This window comes from Emys orbicularis, chromosome 5, assembly GCF_028017835.1.
Source record: "Emys orbicularis isolate rEmyOrb1 chromosome 5, rEmyOrb1.hap1, whole genome shotgun sequence".
Lineage (NCBI taxonomy): Eukaryota > Metazoa > Chordata > Testudines > Emydidae > Emys > Emys orbicularis.
In genome coordinates this window covers 111,846,153-111,870,002 of record NC_088687.1, presented here as the reverse complement: position 1 = coordinate 111,870,002, position 23,850 = coordinate 111,846,153, and the positions used below count along the sequence as shown (strand labels likewise).

General features: G+C 41.4%; 1 protein-coding gene across 1 annotated transcript in view; it reads right to left on the bottom strand.

Annotated features, from left to right (window-relative positions):
• The window catches only part of ADGRA3 (adhesion G protein-coupled receptor A3), a 112,141-nt gene that overhangs the window by 53,200 nt on the left and 35,091 nt on the right, over positions 1-23,850 (bottom strand). The window contains exons 3-8 of the mRNA XM_065405107.1: positions 14,165-14,236; positions 11,026-11,097; positions 9,940-10,011; positions 6,051-6,211; positions 4,047-4,260; positions 1,505-1,669 (exon numbers count right to left, since the gene is read on the bottom strand). Coding sequence (XP_065261179.1) covers positions 1,505-1,669; positions 4,047-4,260; positions 6,051-6,211; positions 9,940-10,011; positions 11,026-11,097; positions 14,165-14,236 — 756 coding nt within the window. The remainder of the gene's footprint in view (positions 1-1,504; positions 1,670-4,046; positions 4,261-6,050; positions 6,212-9,939; positions 10,012-11,025; positions 11,098-14,164; positions 14,237-23,850) is intronic.

Here is a 23,850-nt window from a genome sequence, read left to right as displayed (position 1 = left end):
CCGAAACAGCACCACAAAGTCCTTAATCCTATAAAAATGACCATGAACACTAAAATTACTACAAAATCAGTAAAATCCTAACTATGTACAAGAATAAAAAGAGTTTTCCTAGAAAGTTTGGAAAGTGCATCACCAACAATGAGAGAAAAGGGGGGGGGGGAGAAGCTTTAGGGGGAAAGGGGAAAAAGGAAAAAAACCCAAAACCTTACTGTGCACATTTTACCCACACCAACGGATAAGTAGCAAAGCGGATTCCTCCAGACATATCAGGTCCTCAGACGGCATGGTGCATTTGACTCTAGATGGCGCCATGCATTTTGATGGATTTCTGTTACGCTTGCATAGCATTATACAAAGTCATTGCCATCTATACGCTAATCAGTTGGCTACAATGTGGTGTGCACATTTAATTGAAGATAGAAGGGGATCAATAGCTGTCTCAAGCATCCAACCCAGGATGGAATTGCTCTGCTCCAAAAAGCACTATTACTCTAGTAACAACAGTGTGATGCAAGTAAGCAGTATCTCACTGAAAATTTACAGAACTGTATAACTGAATGGCTCTGTTTGAATCAATTGCCTATAAAGAAGTTAGATACGAGCTACAAAGAGCTCCAACTTAGCGATGGGGGGTGGGATAATAGGAAAGAGGTTTACCAAAAAAAAAAACAATACCAGGAAGTACCTTCTAAGCCAGCACAAGTAAATGAATCATAAGAGTGATCACTCTTTTTCATAAGAAAAACGGCTATAAACGTAAGAAAACTAGCACCAATAGAAGAGAGACATGCTAACAACATTTTGTTTCTCACTGGGAATTACTGCAGTAAGGCGCAAAAGAGAAGTTAGAAAAATTACCTTACATATAGGGAATCTAATTGTGATAGCTGGCACCTCCAGAAGTAATGTGTTGTTAGAGTGACCAGCAGCAAAGAGATCAGAAAAGGGAAAACAGGTGAAAAAATAAATAAGTAAAGAATAAAAACAATACCCAACACAATGGAAAACTAGAGCAGCCACTGGCAGTACAAACAATTATAAAAAGGAGATGGCACTCATTACAATTATTGTACTATTTAAAAGGACCAGATATTTCATAGTACTGTTGTAGTGATTTCATATATGGGAGACAATGAAAAACTTGGAAGTAAAATACTAATATTGAAGAAAAACCCTGTACTAGCCTGTGTTCCAAGTTTAAGTTACAAGCCACATCAAAAACTCTGTTCAGCTATATTTACATATTTAGAATATCATATTTTACTGTCAATTTGTTTTCTAAAGGATTTGTGCAATATGGGTTAAAATGCACCAATATTTCACAATATCATTGCTTGCATTTCTTTCGGCCATATTCTAATTTAGTATAATTAGAAATGTGAGAACTCACTACATCTTATGCAGGAGCACACACCAGTAAGGTGCCTTTCAGCATAACCTCCTAATTGAAAAGCAGAATCAAACAAACAACACTTCTTCATGAAACAAATTTGCTGTCACCAACCTGAAATCTCCTTTATTGTTGACAACCCGCTCTGGAAGGCAATACTGTGCAGAGCTCTCTAACACCACAATGTCTACAGTTCTTGTATTATTCCCACGTCTGGTTTGCACATGACAACCCCAGTTGCCAGTGGATCCAGCTTGAATATTTGAGATAGTCAAGGCGCTATGAAGACAAAAAAATGTATTATTGAACTTCAGCAAAATGTATGAAAAGCATTTATTAAAAGATGAATAGTGCTCAGAAAGACCAAAGAAGCAGCAGCTCAGTAATGTGTCTGTGAATGGCCTTACAAAAACTGGGGACCAACTACCCAGGAACCCAAGAACTAGTAATTAACTGTGGCAAAGATCTAATAAGCAGGGCCGGCTCCAGGCACCAGCCCAGTAAGTAGGTGCTTGGGGCGGCCAACGGAGAGGGGCAGCACATCCGGCTCTTTGGTGCAATTCGGCGGCAGGTCCCTCACTCCCTCTCGGAGCGAAGGACCAGCCGCCGAAGACTGAAGCGGCTGCGGTAGAGCAGATCGCGATCGCAGCTTTTTTTTTTTTTTTTTTTTTGCTGCTTGGGGCGGCAAAAACCCTGGAGCTGGCCCTGCTAATAAGTCATGTAATCCATCTCCCTACGAAAGCAGAACTGTTTGCTATAGTTACAGACAGGCAAAACTGATTTTTAAGTTAGTTGGAAGCCATACAAAAATTCAAAACGAAAATTTTGGTTTGAGTCGATCTGAATACAAAAATTGCAAAAAAAATGTAGTGAGTTGAAAATATCTGTTTTGGGTCTAACAAACTGACTGAGGAGGAGGGGAGGTGGTAGTCTCATAAAAGATGGTTACTTACCTGTATTGTAACTGTTGTCCCTCAAGGTGTGGGTGCAGATGTGTTTTCCACTCAGATATGTGTTCACTCAGTGCACCAAAGCCAGAGAACTTTGCCTAATGTTACTTATGGGGTAGTGCTCACTATTTAAGGGCAGAGCTATCCTGACTGCCGCGTCCTCCCCCCGGTTCCTTTGTATCGAATGTCAAGAATAGAGACTCCGATGCAGAGGACGGAAGGTGGGTCATGGAATACACATCTGTAGTCACATCTTGAAGACCACCACTTACAATACAGGCAGGTAAGTGTCTTTTCTTCGAGGATTTGCAGAAATATATTTCCACACAGGTGACTCACAAGCAGCACTCAAGAGCTGGGAATCAAAGTCTACTTAAAAATGACTGACCTAGACACAGCAGAAATTCCATAGTGAGTGGTAAAAAAAAAAAAAAAAAAAAGTATGCATAGAGACCAGGTAGCAGCCCTGCAAGTGTCCAAAACTGAAATGTCACTGAGGCATGCTATCAAAATTGCTTGGGCCCTCATCGAATGCGCCCGCAGTCTCTGTGGAGGCACGATCTGAGCTACTCCATATGCTGATGTAACACAGGAAGTTTACTGGGAGTTCCTCTGAGACCTTTTCCACTCTGCTTAACCAGAACACCTTGTCCAGTTCTGGGAGAACACTTCATCCAGTTCTCTGGGATCCAAAAATTACAATTCAACTCCAGATTTTGTCACTCAGATTCCTTTATTTGGCATACAGCAACGCTATGTTTAGTTGATCAGACTCCAGTATATGGGGTGGGTTTGGGGCATACCACACACCCAAAGTTACACAGAAAACCTCTTCCTTTATGTACATCTACACATTACATTGCATCAGACATTTTGGGATTGGTTTGGTTACTTTGAAGGAACCAATCCCTGTGCAGCATGCCCTGTGCATGCATTGTTTACGCTCAACCTACTATTTAGTTCATCACTCCTAACTTATCTTGTCCATTGTTAATAAGTGGTTCCATGGGTGTTCTCTCAGCCCTTAAATAGCCTGGGGAGGAGCTGGAGGCACAGAGCATGAGCACTGCTCTGAGGAATACTGCTAGGCAGAGTTCTCTGGCTTTGATGCCCTGGGTATGAGCATATCTGAGTGGAATATACATCTGCAACCACTCAAAGAGGGGAAAACAAAAAAAACAAAAAAACCCACATTTAGCCCAGTGTTTAGGGCACTCGCCTAAGACGTGGGAGACGCAGGCTCAATTCCCCCCGTCCCACGAGTGTAGAAGGGATTTGAACTTGCATTTCCTTTACTACAGAAGAGCGTGCCATAGACACTGGTATATGGGAAATTCTGGTGTGGGTCTCAATCTCGCCTGTTCAAGCTGTTCCAATTTGTATAAATAATTAAATGGTCACTGGAGCAGAGACTTGAACTCAGTGCCCTAACCACCAGGTTATATAGGGTCATTCACACTCTCTCTGGCCCAATGATTATTCACTGTCATAATGACTATGAATTGCCATTATGTAATACTGTCTGACGGGGGCATTTCTTCCAAATCTTCACTGTTGCAGTTTATATATTCACATCAATACAAACTGAGAAGAGGCTATTTGCCACCAACTACTTTACTAAGCAATATGAACCAAGACACGTGTGTGTGTGTGTGTGGGGGGGGGGGGTGTCTACACTACACAGATGTTTTTCACAAGGAATTTACCTTGCAATCAATGAGCAATTATGAATTATGTTCTTTTCAACAAAAATACCCTGAGATTCATCAGTTTCAACAATCTTCCCATCCTGGTACCACAACACTTGCATGTCTTGATCAATATATGAAGCCATGCATTGGAAAGGCAGACTGTCTCCTTCAAAGACAACCTGACGATGAGATGGAGTCATGTAGAAAGATGGTAATTCAAGAGGAGGTTCTAGAAACCAAGAGAGACCAAAAAAAAAAAAAAAAAAATCAACAAAACTTCAAATTTAAAAATATAGTTAGATACTATGCTTTATAGACCCACTCTAACAAAAAACCCTCTTAATTTTAATATTCATGAAAAGAAGAAATGTTTTTTTCTTTGGAATATAGTTTGATATAATCAGATCTCTCTCTTAGCTGGCTTTTTAAAAAAAAGAGCTGGGAAGGATTTAAATAAACTGTATTTCATAACGACTCACATCTTCAATTGACCTCCAATGGGCTAACTGTATATTTCAAAAACTGTATTCAGTCAGTTTAATTAATTACAGAAGCTGTTTGCCAGCCTAGTTCCGGGGGGGGGGGGGGGGGGGGCAATACAAATAAAACAATTCTGTGTATTTATATATTTGTTTTACAAATATTAAGCAACCTTCAAAATTACAAGTGATATATGTTAATATGTTTAAGATTTACAGATTGGTAAATTTAGGGAATTTTCTCAAGATCCCAGAGTGAACTGGTATCACAGCTACAAACAGAGACCCACAGGCCCTCACTCCCAGTCCCATGCTGCATGAACTTTACAATCACTGATTGATAGGAAAGTAGTATACTTGGTTTATACTAAGAGCTTAATATTCTTGATAACTCCCAGTTTACACAACAGAATGAGAAGTAATCTTCATAATAGTAATTTGTATGCAGTTCTCAACATATCATTCAGAGAAGTTAGTCCTGAATTAGAGTAGTGAACTGTATAAAAACAGGTGGGATTTACCACAATTTTAATACTTAAATCATCTTCTTTATGCTCTCTTTATGTAGCCCTCTCAAGTCTCACATAACCACTGGAACTATCTAGATTAGGAAAATAGGTAGTGTTGAAAAACATGCTACCTAAATGTAATACTGTCTTGACTTTACACCTATTGTAGACACAATCAAATACCTTTAAAGTGTCTTAGCTGGCCATGATCAACCTCAGCTGCACAGTCCCACTCAACTCAGCTTTGAGTGTGACTGCATAGCTATGTTAGGGGAATGCAAGGGTCTTTTCTGAGCCTGATGGGAAATACTTCTAGGGGTTTCAGTGACCCATCAACTTGATTCTTCTTGTTCTTCCTCTTTAAGGATAATTTGGGGGAAGACCTAGGAATGCTAACAAACTCCTCAATATTCTTTGAAAAAACTGCTAAAGAAAGTTTCTCCTGAGTTTCCTTCTCTGTGCATCTAGTACTGAACCAGACAACTGGCCCAGCAAAGCAGCAGGTTTCTTCTGATTTTCTTCTCTTGGATTTTACTGTTTCATTTCAGGACATCTCAGATTTCTTATTTGGCTCTTTTATGGATTGACTGGTCTCCAAGAAAGATAAGGAGGGAGGTGAATAGGAGAATCTCTCTCTCCTTTTAACTATTAGGGCTTTAGACTTGGAGGGTTTTGCATAACTCAGATCTAAGCAGTCTGACAGAAAAACCTGGGAAAGGGAGGACAAACCCACCAGTTCTCTATTTTTCATGTAAGAAGTCAAGTTTAACTGCTGTTTTTGAGAGGATTGCTCCTCCAAGGGTAAGATCAGGGGCCTAGACAACAACTCTCTCTCTCTCTGATACCAGAAGCAGCAAGGCAGTCTTAAGACTACTGTCAATCTGTGGACCAGCTTAGTAGAAGGAATCACTATAAACACTATATAGAAGTGCCAAATTGAAGGAAAGCAGAAAAAATAAAGGATTAGCTACTCACACTAAACAAACCCAGTATGCATTAATAATTAAGTGTCATTTAGCCAGAATTCTTACCACATGTTAGAAGCTCCTGCTTAACTGATGTTACTAGTTGTGCTTGCAATGACTTGGGGTAAGCACATTTAGTTTCACGCACTGTTATATTTCTTTCCTTTAACCACTGATGCAGCCACAAAATGTTACAGTCACATAGAAGATAATCAGTTTGAAATTCTCTGGAACGTGCAAAAGACAGATAATGACAAGAATAAATGTAATATTCAGTTTTTTGTGTTTACCCTCCTATTAGTTTTAGAATGCCTATCACAATTTGCTACAAATTTCCTATAAAATCATAGAAATGTAGAACTAGAAGGGACTTCAAGTAGTCATCTAATACACCCTCCTCCATGCTGAGGCAGGATTAAGTATGCCTAGACCATGGAAGTCAAAAAGTGTCAATAAAAGCAAAAGTTAAGAATATTGCACTATATTGTACTGTGTGTTTAAAAAACAGTTTCTAGATTATTATTCAGCAGTGATTTAAACTAAAGTCACTTATTTGTGCTGTAACTCACCAAATGTGAGGGTTTCATGACATGAATTGGATCCATGCCAATACTGCCTGGGCACAAACTTTTAACTAGAAGAGTTTTCCTGCTTTTCTTCCTCCTGTGGTTCCTGTTCTGAATCTAAGGAGGACACTTTGTATTTCCTTCTCTTAAATCTGCCCCTCCCTAGAGAACTGGCATCAGGAGAATCTGAAGAGCCAAGAGGAAGGATTCCTGTGTCTTCACCCAAGTTTAGTTTTGTGGCATACCACAGCCTTTTTTAGGGATGCCCTTTTTAATTCTGTGAGGACTTGGAGAAGAGAAGGTGCCCAATGACCATGGAGACTAGTTTCTGTACGTCCTTCCCATTTTCCATTTCTTGTTTGCCTGAATGAATGCTCACCATCAGATTCTGATGGGTTAATGGGACAATTCTTGCTGGGAGAACAGATGGGGATCTGCTAACTGAGGGGCAACAATCTGATTCCCTGTACCTGATCTTTCTTATGCCCAGAATTGAATGCTTTTCCTGCATCTCCGGAGAGGGAAGCTTTGACTGAATCTATACAGAGGTGGCCAACCCTGGAGAAAAATTACTATGCCAGATCTGGGTCATCTGGTAAATCTCAGGATTTGGCCCTCATCTGACCTCAGTGCTCTACTGAGGGCTGGCAGTAACTCAAAATCTGCTGGAGGAATCACACTCCTGCCCTAGAAGGGCAAGGAATACCCTGGAGCTGAGCTCACAGCAATCTGCTGGGGAAATCCCTAAAAAGAAGAAGGGAGGAGGGAGTTCTGTGCTGCCTGCCCCCTTAAGTTCTTCTCCTGAGCTCACCTGAGTACTTTTCTGCCTCAGGCACTATTGAGGAAGGGCAATGAATGATCAGCATGGACAATGGTTGCAGCTGTGCTCCTGCATACCACTGCCCAAGGATAGACTGAAAGATGTACCGGGGTCCTGTGCTTCTACTGGTCTGGGTCTAGACCCAGACCAGTAGAAGCACAGGGATCTGGTATATATATATATACACCTATCTCATAGAACTGGAAGGGACCCTGAAAGGTCACCGAGTCCAGCCCCCTGCCTTCACTAGCAGGACCAAGTACTGATTTTGCCCCAGATCCCTAAGCGGCCCCCTCAAGGATTGAACTCACAACCCTGGGTTTAGCAGACCAATGCTCAAACCACTGAGCTATCTCTCCCCCCTATAGATATACCACTCCTGGCTTGGGAGAGGGATTCCATGAAGGACCATGCCCGAGTTGGCTTCGCTGAGATGTGCATGGCTCCTAACTCACAGAAGACACAGCAATCCCCATCCAGGCATTCCACAAGTGGGGTAGAGAAAACAACATGTCTGTGTTTTCCCCTTCTTACACACTTACATCCCCAGGACCAGAAACAGCTACAGAATGCAAATTTATATCCAAAATATTTTTATTTATATATAGATATAAAATAAATGAATTATTTTGGCCATATATTTACATTCTGTAGCTGTGTTTCTGGTCCTGGGGATGTAAGTATGTAGTACTGTGTACACACACACACACACACACACACAAAAAGGTCTCACAAACTTTCCTGAAGGTATGAAGGCAATGAACAACTGTCAGGTATAGCTGACCATGCCCTCTCCTATCAGGGACTGACGGGTCTGGTTCTGCCTAAGTAGCTGCACACTGCTTGAGCCAAAGCCAGAGCCAGGTTTAACAGATATATGGACCTTGTAGACAAAAAAAGAATTTGTAATAACTTCTTTGGCAGAGGGAGTACAGTAACTCTGGCGCTTACATGAGCAAATTCATGGCCACAATAACAGTTTATTTGAATAATACTATCCACTTGACTGAGGTTTATTTATTTATTTAGTAGAGAAGCAAGAGTAAAAAAAAAAAAAAAATCTATAATGGTATAAGGTTAAGATACACATTAAAAACAAATTCTATGCAGTGGTCACTCAAATGTGTTGCCTGTTTCTCTCATTACAGGCTACTACTCACTACTCGTGCAACCATGGGTTTTTTTTTTCCTCCATTAAAAGAAACCCCAGTAACTTCGCTATGATTAAAATAGGCCTTTTCCACATAATTTCTGATTTTAATTGATTCATAAAATCCTCTCATTGTATGTATAACATAACACTTCCTGGTACAAAGACATCCAAATCCCCATTAAAAAGTCTGCTACAGGCAGGAAACAATAATTTATATATCTAAATACAGTCTCAAAAAAGGGCCCCTCAGTCTGAACTGATTTGTTTTTCATCTTTGTTAAAAATTTCTACTTCATGTGTATTTTATTATTTCACCAGTAACAGCAAACAGTGCCCAAAAGATTATGCAAACCAAGGCACAAACACTTAACATTGAAACAATATATATTCCTAACTGGGGAGTTCTGATACAAGCCTTTTGGTCTTTATTAACAGGAATTCCTAAAGACACATTTTAAATACTAATATTGATATCCAAGATGTTGTAGCAGGCTCATTAAGTTCTTAAACAGACTCATGCTCTTCAGTACAGGGACCATTTTTAATAGTACAGTGCTGAGAGTATTGTTAGAGCTCAAGAAATAAACTATGAATAATAATCAGACTTGGGAGGAGGTACTATCTGCCTTGGAATAAGGAGAGCGTTGACTTCATGACCAGTGCCAGCACCTTGAGAATCTGCAAGACTACTGATATGGCAGCCCAACCTATATAGCTGTCATAGAATATACAAACTTGTAACAGTCAGGTTGTGATGAAGTAATTCATCCACTTTCTACATACACAGTATCACAATAAGGAACTACGGACTGCTAAAGGAGTGAAGAGAAAAACAGAATGAGATTGAGATACATGCCTTTTTATATTCCACAGTCACACTTTTTGTTCTTGGAGAACTATAAACTTTTGGAGAGTATCTTTGTTCATTTGTAAAATAAGACAAAAAGGCCAAAATTTTCTTTAATACAAAATAATAATTGGCATATATAGGGTGGGATTTTCAAAAGTTCTCAATGATGGCCTAACTCTGATCCCACTGAGAAGAGCTAGGCAAAGATTGAGTACTTTTGAAAATTACATCCAGAGTACTTTTCATCTTCAAACTATGTCTAACCCTTGTACCATTTCCTCATGCAAAATTCTGCACCTATATCAATCCAAGCCTACTCAGAAATATACAGTTGTAATATGTTTAACAAACAAAACAAAATCTAAATTGCCAATGTCTAATTGGGATAGCATTGAATGTGTACATCTGTCAAAATCAAAAATATTGTTTGCTTTAATTTAGTTGCTTTGCACTCAAAAAAGTCTACTGAAGCTCACCATGTTTGCCCTTTTAAACTGGTTTTTAAAATTGCTGAAATACTTATCTAAGAATGATACAAATTAAAACTAAAATTAATATTTACTTACAAAGACTTTAGCGAGTTAAGATGATCAAGGGTTCCTTGCGTTAGTGCAGAAAACAAATTCCCTGAAAGATTTCTAGGACATAAAATGGCAATAATTAAATTGTTTTATACTTAAGAAATGCATTTGACACTAAGTTATGTAATTAAACACATTTCCTCTTTCAAAATGTGTTTTTTTATTTTTTAAAAGTAACTTATGAAATGACAATCATCGAAAAAGGACATGGGAGCAGTCTTTAAAACATTAGACATCACAATGTAAGCCTGACGGCCCACCTAGAGAACCGTAACAGCCAAATGTTCCCCCATTCTTCTCTTTTATTTGAAAGTATTATGAGTTTGAGAATCAATTATTCAACTCAAATATTTCATTTTTGTTTAAAATGAGCATTATGTTGAAATATACACCAGAAAAAAAGCATATTTAAATTTTATTTCAAAGTTGCCAAATAATCAGTGTTACCAGAAAGGTAGTGCAAGAAAACAACCTGCTTAGATATACCATTAAAAAAAAAAAAAAAAAAAAAAGGTTTCATATCATAGATTTTCTCATAGGCGGCTCATCTGGAAGTGCTGCAGAGACATCAAGGAACACATGGGGCAAAGGGAGTGTTCTGTGTCTGTGGAATACAACCTCTTTTGCCAACTAAAAAAAAACCCCCAAACCTTCAATATGTCCAAAGGACATCTCATCAAGTCCTCCGCAAGGAGGATAGTCACCTTGATGCTCTGTCATAAAGGACAAAAGTTAAGAGATAATGTAATGCTGAAATAGTCTTCTAGGGAAAATATGTATTATAGACAAGTACCCCTTTTTCTTCTTTCCTATATTTGCCAAGAATTCAAAACTAGGGGAGGCAGCAGCAGACAAGGCATGGGACTGGTTCTATTCTTTATTCTCCCATTGACTAGCCGACTGGGTGACTGTAGGCAATGCAAAGTAACCACTATGGCCTTGATCTAGTGAAGCATTTAAGCTTGTGCTCAACTTTAAGCATTAGTAGTCCCACTGAAATAAAAAAGAAAGGTTGAATTAAATGAGAATTATAAATTCTCTCTCAAACAGGTACAACAGAATTATACTTACAATCTAACAAGATTTATGAGTCCTCTAAATATATCTGCATTCAGGCAGCCTATTTTGTTGTTACTTAAGTCTCTACAAGGAGAAAGCAAAACAAATATTAATAGCTTCATTTCATCATACAATATATATACTACAAAAAAGGTACTTTAACTGAATAATGGGTCATGCTAAACATAGTCTTCATGAACAGAAAACAGAAGATGTTGGGCTAGTTGACTATGTGCTGAACTCTTTCAAAAGGCTTTTGTTATTTAGGCCAGGTCAACACCAGAAAAGGCTTGCGGTCATAACTATACCAGCATACACTCGTAGCATAGACACAGTTTATACCAATAAGAAGTGCTTTTGCCAATATAGTTTATACAAATTCCCAGAGCAAAATATGTGACACTGTCAAAATGTGTTATAAATGTGTTATGCTGTTATAAAATTTTGTCCACACTAAGGCTTTTGCCAGTACAGAAATGTCAAAAATATCACACCCCTAACTAACACTATTATACCAGCAAGTTTCTAGTGTAGATCTGACCTTATTCAAATTGCAAAATGGCCCCAGTAAAGAAAATTCAGCCCTCTAGGCCCAAATTTGCATCGGAATATTTGTACATGTAAATACTACTTAATGTAAGGAACACAGATTTGGTCCCTCAACTGCTTATTTTTTAAGTCTTCAAAAGATGACTACCTAATTTAATTTCCCTTTAGACATTTTTTTTTTCAATGACAGATAAACTGCTAGAATCCATGTGAGGACTTTCACCATCGAAAGTCGTAGAAAGGCACATGCATTTTACAATCACTACAGTTTTGAGGAGTTCAAAAATTAATTACTACTATCAACCAGTTTCTTTAAGATCCTCCAAATTTTATGGAGCTGGACTTTTGGCTCCTAGGGTGTTATCTATCTATCGTAAGGTTTTATGCTGGCACCCATCACTGAAGTATCACAACACCTTCTATATAAAATCAATTAGCAACATCAAGTCCCTAATGAACCTCATATGGATTCTCTGGCTCTTCCCTATTTTGGAGTATAAAATGTTACATTTTTGATTGGCTGATTGATTTGTTTGCATTTTTACATAGGAAGCAGGGCAGGCAGATGGCGTTTTAGTACTGTGGGTATTCTTTTTTAAATGGTGGAAACACTTTGCCAAAGAAGAAGGTTTTACATCATTTCCTAAAGGTGATCTCTAGATTTGCCTAAACTCCTCTGGAAATTCATTCCATAGTCAGAACCCCGCAAACAAAAATGCTTGGTCTCTAGCTCTCAGGTGCTTCATTATGGTCTTTGCAATTTGCACTGCCCCAAAGACGCACAACTGTCTCAGTAGTTAATAGATTTAATATAGCTGTGGCTTGGTCCATTAGTTGTTTTGAAGACAGTACCAAGCTCTTAAACTGGCAAGAGCTGATGGGCTTGATGAGTTCACAGCAGCCCAAACCATAGAGGTTTTCAATCAGCAGCAGCCTGGGTATTGTTTTCAAATTAAGCTTCAAATACAGCATCTCCCACTAATCCAATCTGGAGAAGATAAATACACAGAACACTGTGGGAAGGTGCTCATCACACAATGGAGGTAAAAATGGTATTTTTATATGTTATATGAACATCCAAGCCTTATGAGGAGTCAAACAGGACCCAGAGGCTTCACACCACTTCCAACAAGCTCTTCCAAACATTTCTCCCTTCCAGCCAGCATTATTTCAGTCTTGCCTGAGCTGAATTTCAGCCAGCTGCTTTTCATCCCAGACCTGATGTCTTGACAGTATTTGGACAACTTAGGGCTTGTCTATACTGGCACTTTACAGCACTGCAACTTTCTCGCTCAGATGTGTGAAAAAACACCCCCCCGAGCGCAGCAAGTTTCAGCGCTGTAAAACACCAGTGAAGACAGTGCACCAGCGCTGGGAGCCGTGCTCCCAGTGCTGGTAGCTACGCCCCTCGTGGAGGTGGTTCTTTTAGAGTGCTGGGAGAGCTCTCTCCCAGCGCTCTACTGCAACTACACAAGACACGTTAAAGCACTGCCGCGGCAGCGCTTTATCATTGCCAGTGTAGACTAGCCCTTAGTGGTGGTGGTTGCATCAATGGAGAACAAGACATACAACTGAATCATCACCATACTGTTGACAGTTTTATAACTCTTCACAGCACTCCACGGGTGAGGACCTTTAGGGAAGAGGAGCAGTTACCAGTCACCACTCTCAGAGTTCTGTTGGAGATGGATGATTGGAGCCACTGTAGTGTTGTGCTGACTACTCCCACTATTTCACATGAGCAGGTTAGAGGTACCAAAGAAACAAGCTGTTAGATGAGCCAGGTAAGCATTTAATTTTTAAAAAATGCTTAAATTTTAAGCACATGCTTAAGTACTTTCCTGAGCTGAGACCTGACTGACCGATTTATTTAGTGCCTATAACATTAGCTAATTAGGAGCTACCAAGATATTTCTAGAGCATTGGTCACCACAGTACATGGATACTAAACATCACTAAAAATTCTATAACTTAAAAGCTGCCCCACAGATTTTTGAAAATCTTTCAGAGAAAGGAATAAAAAAGGATGGTTCTCCTGCTGGGATCTTGTTTTCCAAGTTTCAGCCTGGGGCAAGTTTTTACAGCCTAGACATAAATCCAAGAAATATGTATAATAGGAGAGTTGGCACAACCTTAATAATGTGGCATTAACAGCACTGTAACTTTCACTAAGATATTAATAACTAGGGACTTGGTATTCTTCTATGACCTTTTTAAGGAAGCCACCATGAAGTAGTTCTCTGTACTTCAGAGGGTTATTCCTGATGACATCAAAGCTTTAGATGAATATGAAGCCACTTGTGGCTCAAGACATAATACACAGGGAGAGTGATAGCGCAATTACTGACAGAAAATATCCAATAAACTGGTTATGAAAGGTTGGCAAGCCACATGTAGCTCTCCAAAGCATGGTTTGACTCAGAAAAGCAGCTCTGAAAATGGTAACAAAGTTTTGTGTGTGGTCTTTCAATGATTTCTATATTAAATGTGCTCAATTACAGGAGATGGTGATTTTGTTTGCTTTTAAACTGCCAACCCCTCAAACTTAATCTGGAATCTGAAAAAAAAAAAAAAAAATCATGTAACTAAATAAGATACTTACAGTCTTTTTAGAGATGGAAGCCCCATAAAAGCACCTGGGTCTATAATACTAATCAGATTGTTCTTTAGGTCCCTGTTAAAAAAATGTGTAAAAGAGAAAGGTCAAATATTAAAATTTATGGCAGAGAAACTGACTTTTTATAAAGAACTGAACACCTTTAAATTGCAAATGAGCTTCCTTCTGACTTCTTTGTCAGAAAGCACAGAATACATACTTACTTTTCTAACATTTTTCAAATTTTACTCATTATCTTTGATATTTTTCCACAATAAGGGATATAAACATTTCTTCTTTTCATTTAAATATGCCATCAATTGTATCTCTTACCATATTGTAATATATCTTTGACAGATTCCCACCCTTACATCATGATCATTAGAGTGCATATTAACCTGCATTGAGCAATATGTAATGTGATTTTTCTTTTCTGCTACCTGAGTTTTACTGCTCTGTGTTGACGAACTGTGGAGCAAAGAAAGTGAGTCAACACTCTGTGCCCATTGAATTCAATGTCTAAGCTCCCACTGACTTCAATGGTGTAGGATTAGGGCCTTGGATCAGAACACCAGATGGAGTTAGGGTGGCTGTAGACAATGGATCGTGTGATGTGTCCTGATTTGGGGACAACTTATACCTTCAAGTAAGCGGCACTGCTATGGGTATCCACATGGCCCCACAGTATGTCCACATTTTTATGGCTGACTTAGAAAGACGCTTCCTCAGCTCTTGTCCCCTAGCGCCCCTTCTCTACTTGCGCTACATTGATGACATCTTTATCGTATCGACCCACGGGAAGGAGGCCCTTGAAGAATTCCACCTGGATTTCAACAATTTCCACCCCACCATCAACATCAGCCTGGACCAGTCCACACAAGAGATCCACTTCCTGAACACTACAGTGAAAATAAGTGATGGTCACATAAACACTACCCTATACCAGAAACCTACTGCCCGCTATACTTACCTAAATGCCTCCAACTTCCATCCAGGACACATCACACGATCCATTGTCTACAGCCAAGCCCTAAGATACAACCGTATTTGCTCCAATTCCTCAGACAGAGACAAATACCTACAAGATCTTTATCAAGCATTTTTAAAATTACAATACACACCTGGGGAAGTGAGGAAACAGATTGACAGAGCGAGACGGGTACCCAGAAGTCACCTACTACAGGACAGGCGCAACAAGGAAAATAACAGAATACTACTGGCCATCATGTACAGCCCCCAACTAAAACCTCTCCAGCACATCATCAACGATCTACAACCTATCCTGGAAAGCGATCCCTCACCCTCACAGACCTTGGGAGGCAGGCCAGTCCAAGCTTACAGACAGCTCCCCAACCTGAAGCAAATATTCACCAGCAACTACACACCACGCCACAGAAACTCTAACCCAGGAACCAATCCCTGTAACAAACCCCGTTGCCTACTCTGTCCCCATATCTACTCTAGCGACACCATCAGAGGACCCAACCACATCAGGCACACCATTAGGGGCTCATTCACTTGCATATCTACTAATGTGATATATGCCATCATGTGCCAGCAATGCCCCTCTGCCATGTACATTGGCTAAACAGGACAGACTCTACGTAAAAGAATAAATGGACACAAATAAGGCATCAGGAATGGTAACATACAAAAGCCAGTAGGAGAACACTTCAATCTCCCTGGACATTCAACAACTGATTTAAAGGTAACCGTCCTTCAACAACAACAAAACCTTCAAAAACAGACTTCAAAGAGAAACTTCAGAGCTACAATACATTTGCAAACTTAACACCATTAATTTGGGCTTGATTAGGGGACTGGGAGTGGCTGGCTCGCTACAAAAGCAATTTTCCCTCTCTTGGTATTGACACGTCATCAATTATTGGGAGTGGACCACATCCACCCTGACTGAATTGGCCTGGTCAACACTGGTTCTCCACTTGTAAGATAACTCCCTTCTCTTCATGTGCCAGTATATTTATGCCTGCATCTGTAATTTTCACTCCATGCATCTGAAGAAATGGGTTTTTTACCCACGAAAGCTTATGCCCAAATAAATCTGTTAGTCTTTTAGGTGCCACCGGACTCCTCGTTATTTTATGAACTCTAAGTTTGATTTGTGCTTTTGGTTCTTATCTTTAATACACATTACAGTTTAATTTGAGACAGAGAAATTATTTGTCTGGCCAGTATTTACATAGTTTTAGAACAAACAGCCATAGCAGAAGAACTCTAAAAAATGTTCCCAACTCCTTATTCAAACTCTTGGTTGCTTACCAATTTAATCTCAAACTTCTCTTATGTTATTTCTCTGAGGTAAAATTCTGGCCCCACTGACATCAATCGGGAGTTTTCTCATTGACTCCGGTGGGGCCAGGATTTCATCCTTGAAGTCTAAATACATATTTGTATTTATTTTGATTAGTCATGGATTTGATGCATTTATTTCTAAATGTTTGCTCATCACATTAGGGCTACCAAACTGCTGCTGCAATCCAAAAAATTATAAAGCTGGGGAGAGGGGGAAATCTAAAATCCCCAGTTAGTTAAAGGTGGGGAGGGGGAGAATAGAAGTATCTCCTAAATCTACTACATTGATGAATACTCTGCCACCAGATAAAAGCGCACATCACTCAAACAAGGGGATAAAGTCTCTACTGTCACACATGTATGCTTACATCAAGTGTAAATTTCACTACTAAACGATTCTCCGGTATCTGGAGGGGACCTTTTTGGGCAAGGAGAGCTTTGTAGCTTGGTGCTTTGAATCTAAGGTCTCATGGAAGTATAACTCTATGGAGTGTTCCTTCTCATCTCACTTATTTGGACTATCTTTCCCAGTGCAATGACTAGGAGCCCACTTTCTCTCTGAACAACAGTGGGAAGATACAATAACCCAGGAGTCTGGAGGACTATACAGCCAGCTTCCCTCAAGGGTGCTGCTGAATTAGCTACTGATGCTATGATAGATATGAGAAGACTACACACTATCTTCCCATCTCCCATATCTTGCGCATGGAGAACAGGAGGCATTTATTCTTTGGATTATTTCTTAGTATTATTTTAAAACCACCTCTACCTTGCTTTAGGTACATTCACAGATGCACAAAATACAAATAAATAAAACTGCAGATATGGCCCATATTACCTTTTCTTCACTGTCCTATATCCACCTAAATTGAAACTCTCCCCCATGGAAAAACCTGTGAGAACAAATCTTGGCAACATGCCTGACAGTCTATTAATCCGGGTTATTACAGACCATCGTGGGGGGAGTGAATTCCAGAATCAAGGACTCCTAAGATACTTCCTGCAGCCCTTTCTTGTTTAAACCTGGGAAGTGAGAGTTACTCATCCTGTGCAGTAACTGAGGTTCTTTGAGATGTGTTCCCCTCTGGGTGCTCCACCTTAGGTGCGCTTGCGTCTGTGTCTAGGATTGAAGCTCGGTAGCAGTGCCTGTTGGACCGCATATGCGCTCCTCCCCATCTCGCCTCATGAGCAGCAGGTATATAGCACTTAGCAGTTCAACCACCCGCATGCAGTTCCTTCTCTACCGCAGAGTCAATGCTTCAACTCCTAAGGACGGGGGAAGAGGGCTGGTAGTGGAGCACCCACAGGGGGACATCTTGAAGAACCTCAGTTGCTACACAGGGTGAATAACCTTCCCTTCTTCTTCAAGTAGTCTCCCCTGTGAGTGCTCCAATTTAGGTGACTGTAGAGCAGTGCCCTTAGTTAGTAGGCTGGGGCTTTGGAGTTGGATTTAAGAGGATAGGACAGTCTGTCCTAGTACAGTATCTGATGCCAAGTCCTGGGTGATCGTGTAATATTGTATGAATGCATCCGTTGACATCCAGGTAGCTGCTTTACAAATGTCCATAACTTGCACACTTTTCAGGAAGGTTATCGAAGTGGAAAGCAATTGAGTAAAATAGGTTTGAGTTCCTAGTGGTGGTTGTAGATTATGTTGCTGGTAGCAAAGATGAATGCATTCTGAAATCCATATTGAGAGCGTTTGTTTGGATATGGCAGACCCTCTTGATCTTTCTGCAAAAGACAGGCATAATCATGGTGATTTTCTGAACAGTTTAGTTCTTTCAAGAAAAAAAGGCCAGCGCCCTTCTAATATCTAAGGTGTGTGATGTGGCTTCTTGCTGTTTTTCCATGTGGTTTGGGGAAGAAGTATTGACGGTGACTATGTTCGTTCAGATGAAACAATGACGATACTTTATGAGCACACCCAAAGTTGCAACCCAATGTGACCTTATCCTGGAAGAAAACTGTGTACGGGGGTATGCCATGACGGCCCCTATTTCCCCTATCCATCGAGCATATGTGATGGCTATGAGAAAGGCTGTCTTCATGGATAGATGTATGTAGTAACAGGTCGCCATGGATTCAAACGGGGAGCTGGTGAGGCAGTAGAAGACTAGGTTGAGATCCCAAGGTGGGATGGGATCTCAGACTTCTGGGCATAGGTTTTGAAGGCCCTTGAGGAATCTTTGTATCATCAAATGGGTAAATAACAAATGATCATCAGTCATATGATGGAATGCTATAATGGCAGCGAGATCTACTCTAATGGAGTTTGTGAATAGTCCTGACTTTTTGAGCTCTAGGATGTAATCCAGTACATGTGGTAAAAGAGAGCTCAGCGCTGTGACATGTTTGTTGTCGCACCAAGTCTGGAACTTTTGCCATTTGCGAAGGTAAATATAGCATGTGATGAAGCATCTGCTATTTAAAAGGGTCTCCTTTACCCCTTCAGAACAGGTCACTTCATGAGCCTAGAACCATGCCTTCAGACGGAGAAGCTCCAGATTCAGATGGTGAATTTGGTGTGCGTTCTAAGAGAGGAGATGTGGAGCCAGTTGAAGGGATATCAGTGGACAAACCACCATGCTCAATAGGTAAGGATATCACATTTTCAGGGCCATGTTGAGGCTATTAGGATTACTCTGGCCTCTTCTACTTTTACCTTGTGTAGCACCTTGAATAGTAAGGGAAAAGCTGGAAAGGCATAGAGCAGAGGTGCATTCCATTTGATAAGGAAGGCATCTCCCAGAGATTGGTGACCCAAGCTCATCCTTGAACTAATAGTGGGCATTTTATGTTTCCTGATGTAGCGAATAGATCTATTTTCAGGAATCGCCACCAGTTGAAGATTGCTAGTAGGGTTGTTGTATCTATCTTCCATTCATTCTCTTGTGAGACTTTCCTGCTTAACAAGAGTCCATTGGGGTGTTTTGGTGACTCTGTATGCATGTGGCCAAGATACTGATGCCATGCTGAATGCACCAGTTCCACAATTTTTAGCACTTCAGTGCACAGGAATTGACACTTCTCTCCTTCGTCTGTTGATATAAAACATGCAGGCGATGTTGTCCATCGTTACCCTTATATTTTTGTTCTTGAGTACTGGTAGAAGTGTTGGCATGCATTGTGAACTGCACATTGACTCTGATGGGGACTGCTTGCCCTGTACTGTGTGGTTCTGTAGGGGTGCTCCACCACTGAGTAGGGAGACGTCGGCTGTCAGTATCAGGGATGGTGATAGTTGCAGGAAGGGAATTCTAGTACAAACATTGTGGGGTTTCGTCCATCAGTCTGAGTCCCTGACTTTCAGTGGTATCTACAAAGATTTGTAGAGGCTGTGTCTGTGTGGCACAAACTGTTTGGAGCCAGCCCTGGAGGCAGCATATATGTAATCTGGCATGTTTTACCATGAATGCAGCCACTGCCATATGATGGAGCAACTGTAAACAAATTCTGACCAAGACCTGTGGACTGATTCGAACGCGGGTAATTAGACTGACTATCGTGGCAAATCTGTGGGTTGGTTGGAAGGCTTTGGTCTCTACTGCATCGAATTGGGCTCCGATAAATTCCAGTTGTTGTACCATTGTCTATGTTGATTTTAGCGTGTTTATTTTGAGGCCTAGTTTTGAGAAGAGGTCCATCATCTTTCATATGGCTACAAGTGCATCGGCTCAAGAAGGAGCTTTGATCAGACAATCATCTAGGTATGGATGCTGTGGAAAGGGTAATACGTTGTAAGGATAATGCTCCAACCCCAAGACAAATCTGAGGAATTTCCCATGAGAAGAGCGTATGGTGATGTGGAAATATGCATCTTGGAGATCGAGGGCAGTGAACCAGCCCCCGCTGTTCCAGTGCTGAGATTATTGTTGATAACATGACCATCTTGAACCGTTGTAGTTTCACAAACTTGTTGAGGTTTCTCAAATCTAGGATCAGCCTCCACCCACCGTTTTTCTTTTGGATTATGAAGTAGTTGGAATAAAATCCTTTCCCTGTGTGTTGGAATGGGACTGGTTCTAAGGCACCCAATCGTAGGAGGTGATTTCTTTTATCTTGCAGAAGATGCTCATGAGAAGGATCCCTGAAGAGGGACGGGCAGAGGGTGCATGTAGGCAGGAGGGAGAGAAATGGAATCAAGTACCTCATTGCTGGTGATTCCCAGTACCCACTTGTCGGAGGTGATCTTCCATCACATTGGGTGGAACGTGATCAAATGGTTGCCAAACTGAAGCAGTATTTTTGATGGCTGCACCACATGGCCCAGGGGAGGCATCTCGAGGTTTCAACCAAATTCTCAAAACTTGTTTTGAGGTAGGTGGGTGGGGCACACACAACTGTGTTGAGGTCTGGCTATGCTGGCGGAGGGGGGGGGGGAAGGCCTCTGTTGTCTGCGCTGCATTGTATTTTGTAGTGTCATTGTGGGAGGAAAGATAGAGGTCGAGATCTCGGGGTAGGTTGGTACCTACCCCGTCTTCTCTTCAGTGTTGGCGTATAGATGCCGAGTGTGATGTAATGTCCCTCCTGAATCCTTTAATGAATGGAGGGATTCATCAGTTTGCTCAGAAAATAGTTTGGAGCCTTCAAATGGAAGATCTTCCACGGTAGGCTGGACTTCTTTCAGGAATCCCAAGAGGTGTAGCCAAGAAGCCAGCCTCAAGAACAAATCGTGTCAAACCAACCTGACCTGCTGTTACAAACAGGGAAGAATTGGTAGAGGAAGGAGAAGTGGGTGGCAACCTAGGCTGCAGTGACCATGAGATGGTTGAGTTCAGGATCCTCACAAAAGGAAAAAAGGAGAGTAGCAAAATACGGACTCTGGACTTCATAAAAGCAGACTTTGACTCCCTTAGGGAACTGATGGGCAGGATCCCCTGATAGGCTAATATGAGGGGGAAAGGATTCCAGGAGAGCTGGCTATATTTTAAAGAAGCCTTATTGAGAGTGCAGGAACAAACCATCCTGATGTGCAGAAAGAATAGCAAATATGGCAGGCGACCAGCTTGGCTTAACAGTGAAATCTTCGGTAAGCTTAAACTCAAAAAGAAAGCTTACAAGAAGTGGAAATTTGGACAGATAACTAGGGAGGAGTATAAAAATATTGCTCGAGCATGCAGGGGTGTAAACAGGAAGGCCAAGGCACAATTGGAGTTGCAGCTAGCAAGGGATGTGAAGGGTAACAGGAAGGGTTTCTACAGGTATGTTAGCAACAGGAAGGTGGTCAGGGAAAGCGTGGGACCCTTACTGAAGGGGGGGAGGCAACCTAGTGACAGATGATGTGGAAAAAGCTGAAGTACTCAATGCTTTTTTTGTCTCAGTCTTTACAGACAAGATTAGCTCCCAGACTGCTACCCTGGGCAGCACAGTATGGGGAGGAGGTGAGAAGCCCTCAATGGTGAAAGAACAGGTTAAGGACTATTTAGAAAAGCTGGACATGCACAAGTCCATGGGGCCGGATGCAATGCTTCTGAGAGTGCTGAGGGAATTGGCTGATGTGATTGCAGAGCCATTGGCCATTATCTTTGAAAATTCATGGTGATCAGGGGAGGTCCTGGACGACTGGAAAAAGGAAAATATAGTGCCCATGTTTAAAAAAGGGAAGAAAGAGAACCCGGGGAACTACAGACCAGTCAGCCTCACTTCAGTCCCTGGCAAAATCATGGAGCAGGTCCTCAAGGAATCCATTTTGAAGCGCTTGGAGGAGAGGAAGGTGATCAGGAACAGTCAACATGGATTCACCAAGGGCAAGTCATGCCTGACCAACCTGATTGCCTTCTATGATAGATAACTGGCTCTGTAGATATGGGGAAAGCGGTAGATGTGATATAGCTTGACTTTAGCAAAGGTTTTGATACGGTCTCCCACAGTATTCTTGCCAGCAAGTTAAAGTAGTATGGATTGGATGAATGGACTATAAGGTGGATAGAAAGCTGGCTAGATTGTCAGGCTCAACGAGTAGTGCTCAACAGCTCGATGTCTACTTGGCAGCCGTTATCAAGCGGAGCGCCCTAGGTGTCCGTCTTGGGGCCGGTTTTGTTCAACATCTTTATTAATGATCTGGACGATGGGATGAATTGCACACTCAGCAAGTTTGCAGATGACACTAAGCTGGAGGGAGAGGTAGATAAGCTGGAGGATAGGGATAGCGTCCAGAGTGACCTAGACAAATTGGAGGATTGGGCCAAAAGAAATCTGACGAGGTTCAACAAGGACAAGTGCAGAGTCCTGCACTTAGGAAGGAAGAATCCTATGCACCGCTAAAGGCTGGGGACTGACTGGCTGGCTAAGCAGCAGTTCTGCAGTAAAGGACCTGGGTATTACAGTGGACGAGAAGCTGGATATGAGTTAGCAGTGTGCCTTTGTTGCCAAGAAGGCCAATGGCATATTGGGGTGTATTAGTAGGAGCATTGCCAGCACATTGAGGGAAGTGATTATTCCCCCCTATTCGGCACTGGTGAGGCCACACCTGGAGTATTGCGTCCAGTTTTGGTCCCCCCACTACAGAAGGGACGTGAACAAATTGGAGAGAGTCCAGCGGAGGGCAACAAAAATGATTAGGTGGCTGGGGCACATGACTTATGAGGAGAAGCTGAGGGAACTGGGTTATTTAGTCTGCAGAAGAGAAGAGTGAGGGGGGGATTTGATAGCAGCCTTCAACTACCGGAAGGGGGGGTTCCAAAGAGGATGGAGCTAGGCTGTTCTCAGTGGTGGCAGATGACAGAACAAGAAGCAATGGTCTCAAGTTGCAGTGGGGGAGGTCTAGTTTGGATATTAAGAAGCACTATTTCACTAGGAGGGTGGTGAAGCACTGGAATGGGTTACCTAGGGAGCGGGTGGAATCTCCATCCTTAGAGGTTTTTAAGGCCCAGCTTGACAAAGCCCTGGCTGGGATGATTTAGTTGGAGTTGGTCCTGCTTTGAGCAGGGGATTGGACTAGATGACCTCCTGAGGTCTCTTCCAACCCTAATATTCTATGATAGCTTTCTTTGACAGCCTTGTGGATAGGGGGGAAGCGGTTGACGTGGTATATCTGCATTTTGGTAAAGCTTTTGATACTGTCTTCAATGATCTTCTCATAAACAAACTAGGGAAATGCAACCTAGATGGAGCTACTATAAGGTGGGTGCAAAACTGGTTGGAAAACTGCTCCCAGAGAGTAGTTATCAGGGGTTCAGAGTCATGCTGGAAGGGTATAATGAGTGGGGTCCTGCAGGGATTAGTTCTGGGTCCGGTTCTGTTCAATATCTTCATCAATGATTTAGATAATGGCATACAGAGTACACTTATAAAGTTTGCGGAAGATACCAAGCTGGGAGGGGTTGCAAGTGCTTCGGAGGCTAGGATTAAAATTCAAAATTATCTGGACAAACTGG